Genomic DNA, 12,693 nt, shown 5'->3' with positions numbered 1-12,693 from the left:
ATCGAGGTTTTGCGATTACTTCGAATTTCAGTTTTGTATAAACTTTACATGCAATCAAGTATACTTTCTATATGGTGAGACTTGCCGCGGATAAAATTTGAATAATTTTTTGAAAATATATATAGTTTTTCTTTTTATCAATAGATATAGCTTTCAAGGAAAAGAAACAAAAAATAATCCTGTTATTGTATAGTTTGTACGAATTCATAAAATTTACTTCATGGATTAAAAATATGAATATTTTTTGCAAATTTCTCATTTACCATTTATTCTATAATTCTTTTATATTTTTAAAAATAAATTAAAAATAATTTTATAAAAAAATTATAATAATAAAAGATGATGGGTAATATGGAATAAATATTTTATATGATACTGTAAGTTATTTTATTTTGTTTATTCAATAAGATATATATTGATTTTTACATATTCGAAATATAAATATATAATATATAGACGAATTATATAGACAAAATCTATGAATTTGATAATTGCTTTTATTTCTTAGATATTAATTTTCACGCAAAGGAAATATGTGTATTATCGAAATATATTGAATTTAAATAGTATATCCTGGAAATTTTGCTGAAAGCGGTTGTTGAATATCGATCAAGAAATAAATTGTACCAGCAAGACCTAAAATAATAGATATTATTAATTTAATAATAAATACGAATAATAGATGAAAAAACTCGATAATAATTTGTAATAAAATACCTTCAAATAATGAAAACGGTCTATCAGGAATCTTTTTTCTATGTGTTCCATAATCCATACACCAATCTGCAAACTTACAAGCCCTATAAAGGTATTTCACATCCTGCACATAAAATCAATATTTTATTGATATCTATTAAAACTATATTATATATTTATTTATTATATTTTTTAAATTCAACTTAACCTTTGTTTGTTGAAAAAGACATAAAAACGTATATGCATTTCCAGATACGCCATGACATATTCCATATCCCTTTTTAAGTACTCCTCTTGACCAAATCAATTCTCCACATTGTAGAGCAGTTTTTAAATAATTTTTATTTTCATATATCTATATATCCATATTTAATAATATATTAAATATTTAACGATATTTAATTAAAAATTAAAAATTAAAAATTAATTAAATAATAGTAACCTCATAAGCTAAACAGAATAACATAGTCATTCCAGGTGCACCATGGCACCATTGTATTTTATCACTGTGGCTTCCAATAGCAGTTGGAAAGTTTCCAGAAGGAAACCGTAAATTCTGAAGAAAATCTAATGCAGGTCTTATATCTTTCTCTAACTGATCTTTTGTTAAATATTTTCGTGCCTATAATATCAATTATGTTTAAAATTATTATATTTTTCAAAATTAGACAAACAGGATAGTCTACATAAAATTTTGCAAGTTATTTTTTTAACTAGCATGTGAAAACATGTTAAGAAAATTATTTGATTTTGATTATGAATAATAATGGAAAATGTTTCAAGCAAATATTATTCAACCATTTAATAAATAGAAATTAATATACCATTCATTTAAAAAAAAGAAGGTGATTTCTGTTTTCCTTTGTAGCCGTTGCAAAAAAATCTTTTGTATCTCAAATCAGTCTTCTTGTATCATTAAAATATAAAAAAAAAATCGATTTCTATTATAGTTTCCAAGAAAAAAATGTTTTACAATAGTATGCAGACTATTCTATATATTAAAAAAATAATATTATTATATTACTATAAAAATATTATCAATTATTAAAATATAACAGAGATATGTCATACTTGTAACAATATGTAAAGTATTCCAGCTAATCCATGTGCACCACCAACATATTCTGTTCCATGCCAAATATACATTAAAGGTGTTTTATATCTTCTCGAAGCAGAATACAAATTTCCAGATTTAATTATGACTGCAATAACCTGATATAATATTTTTTTAATCAAAATAATATTATATATGATATATATAAATGTGATACTGATATATGATATATATAAATAATATATATTTAACAGTATATTATATATTATTATTATTATTATATTATATTATATATTAATACTGTTTTTTAATCAATATAATATTATATATAAATACTGTTTATTTTAATTTTTGTTACCTTTTTAATAAGTTCATCTTCTATGGGAGCAGGAAATATATTTGAATTCAAAAAAAGGAGAGAAAAGAGATAACCAGCTCTTCCATAAAGTAATTCATCAGGCAAACCACTATTTTCATCCAAAACATAAGAAGATAGTGATTTTATTCTGGAAGTAATAATAAAAAAAATATAAAAATTAATTTATTTTATTAATTAAACAATATTATATCTCTCTAATATATTATAAAATATAAATTAATTAATATAAAAAATTAAAATATTTACCTTGAAATTATATCTTGTGTTGTAGTAGAATTGTTTTGCGAATGAAACATAATTGCAGACAAAGTTAATGGACCCACAATACCAGTCAAAAATGTAATTTCTCTTTTGCTTCTGCATCTATGTATACATATTCTTATTAATTCCATTGCTTTCTGTTAAAAGAATATATAAATTTAAAAAATAATTTATCATTTAAAAAAATAAAAATATTAAAAGATTCATACATCAATATAGTGTGGTTCATTAAAACACTTTCCATATTGATAAAACATATATGCAATTCCTGCTGACCCAGTATATACAGAATAATCATCATGATAAGTCCACTGGTGTTCATTTTCTTCCAATTGATCTATTAATCTCTTTGTTTGTATTTTTAATGTTTCTTTATAATTTTCAGTGATCTAATAAACATAAAATTTGGTATACAAATTTCTATTTATTTATAAATAATTTATAATCTAATTATTGATTAATTTATAAATAAAATACTTACTTCATTAGTTGCTGTATTCACAACAAAATTTACTGTAGCATTAGGATAATCTTCAAATGGATTATCATAATGTCGAGCAGTGTCCATTTTGATACGAATTAAATGCGTAAATCGATTAATTATATTTATATATTTTACGCCAAATCTTTCTTTCTTTATTTTATATATGAAACCTGCCTAGAAAAAATAATGTAATCTGATATTTTATATTTAATAATAATTTCAATATTTTAAATTATATCATACACATTATAATTTTCATATTCATAAAACAATTAATAATTAATAATTATTGATTATTAAATATTATATTGTATATTGACAAAATCGGTAAAAAGGTTAGAAAATATATAATTAATTAAATTATATTTATCAAACACATATTGATATGTCTAAAGATGAGTGTATAAAAAATTTCAAATGAATTTTTTTTAATATTAATTATTTTTAATAATCATAATGAAAAAAAAGATTTTAAAAACATACTGAGAAGCTAAGTATTTGTCGCATTATTCTAAAAATATACTATATCGTTTATTGACAAACCTGCTTCTTATAAAAAATTAAATTTTTGAATATAACGTTTGTAATATAAAGAAATTTATAGTTAAACAAGACTTTTATATTTAAAGTTATAATCGTAACAAAATGTTCGAGTTATCGAAACAAAAATATTTATGAACCAACTTACGAATGAAATTATCACTTCGTGTCGTTTCCAACGTTACCGATTTGACATATAATCAAATTGAATATATAAAATGAACTATGTAATCTTACTTTTTTGTTATTTTGTATATATTGAATTTTTTTTCTTTTTTGCAAATATTAAAACGAAATCATCAATAATCATCATATAAAATTACTTTCCATTTTATTTCTAATAGAAATTACCTACTGTACTTACCTTATGTGTCTTTCTTCTTTTTCACTTTTCTTTTTTTGTCTGCTTATTATCTGTTCTTTGTTTTTCGTTGTTTTTCTTTTTGTTTCTAATCACTTCCTGATTTTTTCTTTTTTATTTTGTTTTTTTTAAATTTTTATAATACTTCTTAATATATTTGTATGCACTTCCTTCACTTTTTACCATAAAATATAATTATAAATTTCTTGTTAAAAACTTAACTGCTTTCAATATTAAAATAAAATTAAGTTATTTATGTATACATTAATATTAATAGAAATTGAAATATTTATGATGAATCATCAATTCTAAAGATAAAAATAGAAAAAAATTACAAAAATATTAATTAAGATTTATTTATTAAATGATAAACAATCGAAATTTGCTTGAATGAAATAAAACGGGAATAAAATATGACGTCGCTGAAACGGAGATAGAACATTAATTTCATTTTATTTTTATCTTCATTTAACACAAACTTCAATTATTTATAAATTTAATAAATTAATTTAAACAATATTTTTCAACATTTTGATTATTGGCAGTCAAGAAATAATGCTGATTCTTGAATTTTTACTTTTTCTCTATTTTTCTTTTAATATTTGTTCTGTTTCTTTATATTTATTTTTAGCACTTGACCATAGATTAAATACAAGATATCAATTAAATACACTTTCATCAATTCTTTTTAAAACTACAATATCTTAATTTTTTATAAAAAATATAAATATTTTTACATTTTTTATTTTATACAATATATCTATAAAATGCAATATTTCATATATACATGATACATATTATATATGTAACAGAATATTTGTTTCATTTTTTTTATCTGTTAATTTTATATCAAAATTTACTTTTAATTCCAACTCTTAGTAATATTATAATATTATTCTGAATAGAATCAGTAGAAAAGATAATATTAAAATGATAAGAGTCTGAGATATGAAACAAAAAGAACAATGAATATTAGATTTATTCTATATCTCCTTTCTGACGAAATGTAAATCAGTAAAAAAAAAAAAAAAAAAATGCTAAAATATAACTTTTATGCAGAAAATTTTTTGGATAATTTTCTCATATATGAATTATTATAAAAAAAAATGTCGAAAAAACGAAAAGTATGACAAGAAAATAAAGTATAATTATGATTATTATATTCATAATATATTCATAATTTATTATTGGTTCTATCATTTATAAAAAAAATAATTATTCATTTTTATTTATAATGACAAAAGAATTTTTTCATGATATGATAATTTTTATCATTATATCTTATTTTGCTATTCACCAAGTTATTATAATTTTTAAAAATAATTTCTTATAATATTTTTTGAATAATTATTTTATCTTTAAAAAAAATGAAATCAAATTAGCAATTAAAAATATCATTTTTCGGATAAATAAGTTAAATAATTTCTGATTCGTTAGATCATTATATAATCACAAAAGAAATTTTAATTCTGGATGAATAAATTTACCTACTTTTAACATTATTCTATTTTGAATTTACATTTTGTTTTAAATCTTCAAAAATTTTAAAAAATAGAATTTTTTAATTTTACAATTTCATTGAAATTTATTTTATATTATCTTATAATATAAAAAAAAATCAAAAAGCACCTTTTCCTTAAGTAAAACTTGATATATTAAAATATTTCTACAAAGTCATCCGACATATCGTCGTAGCGCATTATTTCGATTTCCTTCCATAATATTAATCATCCAAACGATGATGGAACTCGGTGATATTCGATAGATAAATTTTATTATTCCAATCAAAATGGAATGTTGTAGAAATCCAGTCGTCACATTTTCTTTGCCTATAGTTCTGATCGCGCTCTGAACGTATTTTTCCGGTGTCGGAACCATCCATCCTGATCGTGGTGACTCTGTGGTATGATTAGTGACTGTGCCTGGTAACAAACACTGCACAATTATACCATGTTTTCCATATTCTATCTGCAAATCTCTACTAAATTTCACGATATACGCTTTTGTGGCTGCGAAGACTGTCAACAAAGGGCTCGGCAATACTGCTACCATGGAGGCTACGTTGACTATAACTCCTTTCCCTCTAACCACCATTTGTGGCAATAAAATACGACACATATTTGTCACAACTACTACGTTACAATGAACAATACTCATATAGATCTTTTCTTTATGAGGAAGATCTAAAAAATATTCTGGATGCGGATATGACATGCCAAGATTGTTGATTAATATGCCAATTTCTAGGCCGAACATCTCTTTTTCAATAACATTATACGTTTCCAAGCCTTCCGATAAATCTAATTTAATCACTTTTGTTTTCACATTGTACATTGCTTCGATATTGCTTGCAATGGTTTTTAAATTTTCCGTATCAGGACTAACTAAAATCACATTCAATCCTATCTTCGCCAATGTTTCCGCGTATGCTCTTCCAATTCCATGAGAACATCCTGTGACAACTGCCCATTTACCCATAGAGCATAAGTCAACCACAGACACAGAGAAGAAATTCTTATATATTCGGTATATTATATTGCAAGAAAATTTATAACCCCAATATATAATCGCTGCATAACCTATTTTCTCGGCCAACATAATTTGTAATAATGATACAGTTTCTATTCTACTTTTCAATGGATGTCACAAGATGATTTATAACTTCATTTATTATTTTAAACAATTCGTCACATTCGGGTGGGATTGTGAAAGGAGATTCATGTGCGATACTCAACGCACGTAGAGCGACGACATATTGTGGGAGCGTGAAACAGTCGAACAGAAATTAGTAGAATCATAAAAATCAGACAGCTTTCTAAACTTTATCACATATTAATTTTGAATTATTTTTATTATTTATTTTTATTAGACAGAATTATTATATCAATGAAGTTCGAAGTTTATTAATTTGTTCTATTAATGCAGCTGTACTAGTTCCACCTGTAACTTTATATTGTTCAACGCTATGGGAAAAATTCCAAATTTGTTTCACATCTTCTTGAAATTTAGTACTAAAAAATATAATATAAAAAATTAGATATTTCAATGAAATAAATTTTCATTTGAATTTTCAATCAAATTATTTACCTTATAGATTGTAAATTTTTAAGTGATAATTTACAAAGAGATACTTCTAATAATTCTGATAGAGCAACAACTTTTCCAGTTAAGTGATGAGCTTCTCTAAACGACATCTATTAAAAATTCATTATTTAAAAAAAAAATTAAAATTAGATGACATATATTTAAAAATTTGATTTATAATTAATTATTTTATACTAACTCCTTTTCGAACAAGATAATATGCCATATCAGTTGCTAACATAGTAGATGTTAAAGCTTTCTCACACTTCTTATTTTTTACTTCAAGCGTGTTTATTGCGTTTGTAACAATAACAAGTATATTGTCTAATACATCGAATGTAGAAAATATAGCTTCCTTATCTTCTTGAAGATCCTTATTATATGTAGATGGAATTCCTTTCAAAGTAGTCATGAAACCCATACACTAGAATATGAAATAAACATAATTAAATAATCTATTAAAGTAGTCATGAAACCCATACACTAGAATATGAAATAAACATAATTAAATAATCTACATGTACAAATCTATGCGTCTATTTATCATTAAAAATAATTTATAGAATTACAAACTTTTCCAAGTAAAGTGCCAGCTTTTCCTCGAATTAATTCCATACAATCAGGATTACGTTTTTGAGGCATCAAACTACTACCTGTAGAAAATTGATCAGCAAATCTCACGAAACCGAATTCCTCGCTGCTATAAATGATCAAATCCTCACAAAGACGACTCAGATGAATTACCGTTAATGAAGACCAAAAAAGAAATTCAACTTTAAAAGAAAAAAAAAATTTATAATATGTAAACTGAAAAAAGAATTCTTTTCTTTTTTGATATCTTTCTAACATTTCAATTAAATTTGTTTTTTATATTTACGTCTTATTATTGATTTTATTGAATGTATAAATATATTGTTTAAAGTGTTTTTCGCTTACCAACGAAATCTCTATCCCCTATAGCATACATGCTATTTTCTGTTATTTCAGAAAAATTCAATTCATTGGCCAGAGTACGTCGATCAATTTGAAAAGGATTCCCAGCTATTGCGCCACTGCCCAAAGGCAAAATGTTTACCCGTTTTCGAATTTCTTGTAATCTCTCAATATCTGCTTTAGCATACCATGCGTAGCTATAAAAAAAATTTCAATTCTATTGTTTGATTTTATTATTTTAAATTTCAGATTCCAAATAAAAAGTATATCTATATTATATTATCTTCATTTATACCTGAGTAACCATTGGCTCCATTTTATTGGTTGAGCACGTTGCATGTGAGTATATCCGGGCATAATAATTTCTATCTCATTTTCAGCTCGATCGACGAGAACCTGTACATGTCTTTCGTTCCAATTATAGTTTTTCTTTTTGTTAATATATAATTTTAACTTTCTTACCTGAATGAATTTCATCAATTTCTTTAAAAGCACGTCTATAGCTTTTCGAAGCCATAATTTTGTGTCAGTTATAGTTTGATCATTTCGGCTTCTTCCGATATGTAATTTCTTTGCAATATCTCCGATTAATTCCTAAATTATTAATTAAGAAATCAATAAAAAAATAAAATATTAATAATAATAAAATAAATATTTTCTTTGAATTGATATTATGAAAAAGAAAAATAGAAATATTATATTAAAATAGAAATATTATATTATAAATACTCATTATTTATTTGTTCTAATAAAATAAAATTTTAATAAAATAAAAGCAATTTAAATTATTATATTCATTTTAAAAAATGATAGTATAATTAATATGTATATATACCGTAAGTCGACGCTCATTCGCAGTATGGATATCTTCGTCTTTGATGTTTATATTGAATCGACCCTCTTCCCATTCAGCTTTCACCTGTATCAAGTGTTTTTTTTTTTTTTTTTTTTTTATATTCGATCATGTCTTAGCATATGAAATTAATATTTTTTTTTTACAACTAATTATAAATTATAAATTATACAAATTTTCTTTTTTACTTGTTTGAGACCATTTAGCATAACTTGTAATTCTTCATCTGTAAGAAGATTGGCCAATCGTATTGCTTTTGCATATGCTACACTTCCCTGAAGATTTATAGAATATTAAAAAATATATATATTATGTATTAAATATGTAATAAATATATTTTTAATTTTTTCTTGTTTTCTATAAATGATTTTTTTTCTTCATCTTATCTTTTATTGAAAATAAATATTTTTCTTTTTCTTTAATCTAAATATATATTGTATGTAAACATTTTATATAAATTTTCATATATTTAATCATACATGTTTAATATTATTTCTTTTTTTTTCGTATACACAAACCTCTATATCCTCTGCATACATTCGTTTATCAATATCAATCGATGCGTTCAAATCATGAAATTTTTGATCGATATTATCCATAAAACGGCCTCTCCATAATTTTTCGTAAACCTGTTTGCATATATATAATGCATATAAATATAGCTAATCAATATGATTGTTAAATATATATTTTCGTGTCTCGCATCGATAAAATCGAAATTTATTTTATCTCTGTATTAATCAATAATATATATATCATAAAAAGTGAAACTCACCTGCATTGTGATTTGTCAATTACAACACTTTTCTTTTGTATAAATTGTTATTCTAGAAAGAACATGAAACGCAAATTCTGAAATCTTTATAATGAAATTTCTACGAGTTTATCGGTAATATCACTGACACGAAAAAGGTCGTACTGTCTTTTTATATATATATTATACGCATCATAATTATATAAGATAAATATAATATAAATATAATTAATAGAAAAGAAAAATATTTTTTATCAATGGAAATTATTAATGGAAATAATATGAAATCATTATTTATGTATTATTTAAATGTAATCACTATTGTCAATAAAAATTAATTAATATTATTTTTGATTTTTAAAATAATGTTTTACATTTTTATTTAATCAAATCTATCTTTCATTAGAGAGATTTAATTTTTACATAATATGTTATTTTTTTCTTTTGATTTAGAATAATAAAATAAAAACAAAAAAAGTTAATCGTATATGATAATTTACTTATCTAAGCATCTAGAATCTTATCTTACAACGCAATTGATCAATATGAAATGCAATCGATTAATTTGAGTTGCAATCGAAAAAACAATGTAATTATACAATATAAAAGAAGAAAAATATCATAACATTTATATTCAAATATTTAATAGAATTAAATATTTCACTCTTCTATTTATTATTTATATAATAATATATATAATATTTTTATTATATTTTTTCTATTTATTATATAATTCTTGTAATTGTACTTCTTTTAAAATATATACGATGTTAATGCATTTGTGAAATACTTTTGAAGAGTCGATTCTAGAAACTAAAATAAACATAAAAGTTAAGATATAAAGATGACGGTTAAGGCTTATTTATTAAGTTATAAGCAATTGAAGTTTACGTGAGATGGCAATGTCACAGATATCTCATTTTATCTCTGTTTTATTTCATTTAATGCAAATTTCAATTGCTATATACTTTAATAAAACAAATCTTAATTAATATTTTTATATATTAAATTTTTATTTTGTTATTCCTGTATTTTTATTATTATATATTATTATTATTATTATATATTTTTATTATAAATATATTAAGATTCTATAGATTTTTAAAAGTCAAATAACAATCAGAGAAAATAGCTGAAATTGTTTCTCGCTACCGTCTTTTTGCTTTATTGTTTGAATACGATAAAAACTGGTATATATTCGATGATAAGAACAGGGAACACTTGATTAACACAAACTGTATGTGTATATTTATTATCCTTAAACATTTCCCTTCGATCACGTGTTACATGCGGTTTCATTAAAAACCACGTCACTTTAGTTTTAATATAGAATAATACGATAATAGTTATCGTTATTTTTTTCTCTAACTTTCTTCTAATACTTCTATAGATAAGTTAGAATATATAAAGGTAAAATATTTTTATTTTTATTATTCTCCAAGTAAATGCGGAATTTATCAAGTTCTTTTTTTATTATCGATTATTAAAAAAAATTGAAAAATTTTTGAAAAACTTTTTATATAAATGTGCAGAAATGAATTTCCGATATTTCGATTGATAATTTGATAATTGTGTTAAAGTTCAATTAGAACGCATAAAAAAAGAGAAACTCATATCTGAATTACTTTTCATTTTCAATACTTGAACAAAGCGTTTTCCATTTTTGATATTAGTGATTAAACAATGAGAATGCGGAAGAAACGTTTAACCATTCGAAGTGATAATGATTTGTTGACGAATTATTTACATAGATCGACTGGAGCAGTTTAATCTAATACTTCATTTCGTACATTAGTATCCTAACAGTAATAATATGTCCACTTCTTAGAATAATTGTCACGAAATTCAGTTTATTAAAGCTTGATTATTCTTTAAATTTGTTCATAAATATATGAATAAATAACATTAACAATAACATTAAAAATAAAAAACATATTGTAATAAGTGTATAATTGATTTGACAAAACAAAAATCATCAAGTTTAAGAAATAAATTATGTATTGATGTGTTATTTCGAATCAAAAAGTGAAAAAAATAAAGACGTCGCGTGTTTGGATTAAAAAACAAAAAAGAAGTTAAAGAAGTTAATATAAGAAAGAAGTAATGGATGAAAACGAGAAACAAAACAAATTGGAAGTGATAGAAGAAATAGTGGTGAAAGATGCTGTGTTTTCTACCGACACAATAGATAAAAAATCTCAAGCGTACAAACAATCCAATACTTATGCCGCAAAAAAAACTGTAGCACAAGGTATGATGGATGTTGCCCTAATCACTGCCAATGCGAATCAATTAAGATATCTGATTGAGTATCAACGAGAGAGCCCTACATTTTATTTAATTATGAGTTTAATAATCATCAGTCTTTTTCTTCAGGTAAAATAAATAATAATTATTAATTTTAAATTATATTTCTTATTTTTTTATGTGACTCGAATAATTCTCGAATAATCGATTAAATGAAATCTACTCAATATAAATAATATGAATAATAATCATAAATTAACAAAATGTAAATGAATTTAAATTATCTTTACGATATTAATTATGATTAGTAAAATATTTTGATTTGTTTAATTTTAGGTGGCTGTAGGAATCAGTCTGATTTTCAAAGGTCGATTTGATATAAAAGGACAATCAAAGTCATTACAAGCACGAAAAATCAATAATTACGTAGTAATCGGTGTTTTTCTAATAACTATTATAAATGTATTTATTGCCGCATTTAGCATATCTGTTCCTACTACTTTACCACAAATAACAAATAATAATAAAATATAAATACACTTTTTATATTGATCTTTGAGGAAAAAAACTCTCTATTTTTTCTTCTTTCTTTATATATAAATGATTGATATTAAAATTAAAATTGATATATAAAAGAAACAAATTATAGTTTTATAATTTATAAATGCCTATTAGAGATAAATTTTTTATAATCGAATGTAATTCTATAATTACATTAATTTTATATTAAAATATATATTTATCTTCTGTGTAAATATATTATGTAATATTGATTAAATTACAAATAAATAATTGAATATTTGATATTTTTCTAAGAAAAAAGAAATGTTATTTTTACTTTATAATATATAACAAATAATAACATTAAAAATATTTAATTAACAAATAGAATAAGAAATTTTTATCGAGTTTACTCTATCTAGCAATATTCGTTTCATTTTTAATAAACAAGTTAATAAATAATTTATAACATTTTATCTATTTTCTTTTATATTTGTTGACATATTTATATGATAAACATTCATCGATAAAATCAACAATTTCAAT

The 12,693-nt window shown here is 22.7% G+C and overlaps 3 protein-coding genes and 1 pseudogene across 13 annotated transcripts; 1 reads left to right on the top strand and 3 right to left on the bottom strand.

Moving 5' to 3' along the window:
* Positions 1-363: 363 nt before the first annotated feature.
* On the bottom strand, positions 364-3,891 carry LOC100866611 (lanC-like protein 2). Of its 6 annotated transcripts, none has more exons than XM_086912973.1 (10): positions 3,779-3,891; positions 2,872-3,044; positions 2,600-2,779; positions 2,376-2,527; positions 2,109-2,256; positions 1,768-1,908; positions 1,139-1,318; positions 905-1,051; positions 718-820; positions 364-636 (listed from the first exon to the last, which is right to left on the bottom strand). In XM_086912973.1, exons 2-10 carry the CDS (start codon positions 2,956-2,958, stop codon positions 560-562), a joined length of 1,215 nt encoding a protein of 404 aa, XP_086769099.1. In that variant the 5' UTR covers positions 2,959-3,044; positions 3,779-3,891; the 3' UTR covers positions 364-559. The 6 variants fall into 6 exon arrangements, with proteins under 6 accessions (XP_086769099.1, XP_086769097.1, XP_086769098.1 ...); XM_086912971.1 differs by lacking the exon at positions 3,779-3,891 and adding an exon at positions 3,563-3,772 and having other exon boundaries at positions 2,872-3,048; XM_086912972.1 differs by lacking the exon at positions 3,779-3,891 and adding an exon at positions 3,563-3,625.
* A 1,514-nt stretch (positions 3,892-5,405) lies between these two features.
* LOC105735431 (very-long-chain 3-oxoacyl-CoA reductase pseudogene) lies at positions 5,406-6,373 on the bottom strand (annotated as a pseudogene). Its single transcript, XR_015293538.1, has one exon. The product of XR_015293538.1 is annotated as a very-long-chain 3-oxoacyl-CoA reductase pseudogene (transcript).
* Argl (Argininosuccinate lyase) lies at positions 5,406-9,909 on the bottom strand. 4 transcript variants are annotated; one of them, XM_086912964.1, is made up of 11 exons: positions 9,421-9,909; positions 9,164-9,274; positions 8,834-8,920; positions 8,628-8,711; positions 8,255-8,386; positions 8,088-8,188; positions 7,796-7,989; positions 7,433-7,632; positions 7,059-7,283; positions 6,863-6,969; positions 5,406-6,786 (listed from the first exon to the last, which is right to left on the bottom strand). In XM_086912964.1, the coding sequence occupies exons 1-11, from the start codon at positions 9,424-9,426 to the stop codon at positions 6,654-6,656; spliced, it is 1,380 nt and encodes a 459-aa protein (XP_086769090.1). In that variant the 5' UTR covers positions 9,427-9,909; the 3' UTR covers positions 5,406-6,653. The 4 variants fall into 4 exon arrangements, with proteins under 4 accessions (XP_086769090.1, XP_086769092.1, XP_086769094.1 ...); XM_086912966.1 differs by having other exon boundaries at positions 7,433-7,512; positions 9,421-9,567; XM_086912968.1 differs by having other exon boundaries at positions 8,834-8,871; positions 9,421-9,557.
* Positions 9,910-10,679: 770 nt separating this feature from the next.
* LOC100863649 (ninjurin-A) lies at positions 10,680-12,472 on the top strand. Of its 2 annotated transcripts, XM_086912963.1 has the most exons (3): positions 10,680-10,809; positions 11,426-11,775; positions 11,983-12,472. In XM_086912963.1, the coding sequence occupies exons 2-3, from the start codon at positions 11,503-11,505 to the stop codon at positions 12,178-12,180; spliced, it is 471 nt and encodes a 156-aa protein (XP_086769089.1). In that variant the 5' UTR covers positions 10,680-10,809; positions 11,426-11,502; the 3' UTR covers positions 12,181-12,472. The 2 variants fall into 2 exon arrangements, with proteins under 2 accessions (XP_086769089.1, XP_003693652.1); XM_003693604.4 differs by lacking the exon at positions 10,680-10,809 and having other exon boundaries at positions 11,169-11,775.
* Positions 12,473-12,693: the final 221 nt, after the last annotated feature.

Source organism: Apis florea, unplaced genomic scaffold (assembly GCF_048593485.1).
Source record: "Apis florea isolate Af1SG1 unplaced genomic scaffold, ASM4859348v1 contig_3493_pilon, whole genome shotgun sequence".
Lineage (NCBI taxonomy): Eukaryota > Metazoa > Arthropoda > Insecta > Hymenoptera > Apidae > Apis > Apis florea.
The sequence above is the reverse complement of the archived record's forward strand: the minus strand, read 5'-3'. Positions and strand labels throughout refer to the sequence as shown.

What these genes read in the sequence shown, in the direction of transcription:
- LOC100866611 (XM_003693478.4), bottom strand. Translation starts at nt 3,381, where the DNA reads ATGCGACAAATACTTAGCTTCTCA. An exon ending in ACACAAGATATAATTTCAAG is followed by an intron (nt 2,257 to 2,375) that starts GTAAATATTTTA and finishes TATTACTTCCAG; the next exon opens with AATAAAATCACTATCTTCTT. An exon ending in TATTCTGTTTAGCTTATGAG is followed by an intron (nt 1,052 to 1,138) that starts GTTACTATTATT and finishes ATGGATATATAG; the next exon opens with ATATATGAAAATAAAAATTA.
- Argl (XM_086912964.1), bottom strand. An exon ending in ATTATCTTGTTCGAAAAGGA is followed by an intron (nt 6,970 to 7,058) that starts GTTAGTATAAAA and finishes AATTTTTAATAG; the next exon opens with ATGTCGTTTAGAGAAGCTCA. An exon ending in AAAAATTTACAATCTATAAG is followed by an intron (nt 6,787 to 6,862) that starts GTAAATAATTTG and finishes TATATTTTTTAG; the next exon opens with TACTAAATTTCAAGAAGATG.
- LOC100863649 (XM_086912963.1), top strand. Translation starts at nt 11,503, where the DNA reads ATGGATGAAAACGAGAAACAAAACAAATTGGAAGTGATAGAAGAAATA. An exon ending in TCATCAGTCTTTTTCTTCAG is followed by an intron (nt 11,776 to 11,982) that starts GTAAAATAAATA and finishes GTTTAATTTTAG; the next exon opens with GTGGCTGTAGGAATCAGTCT.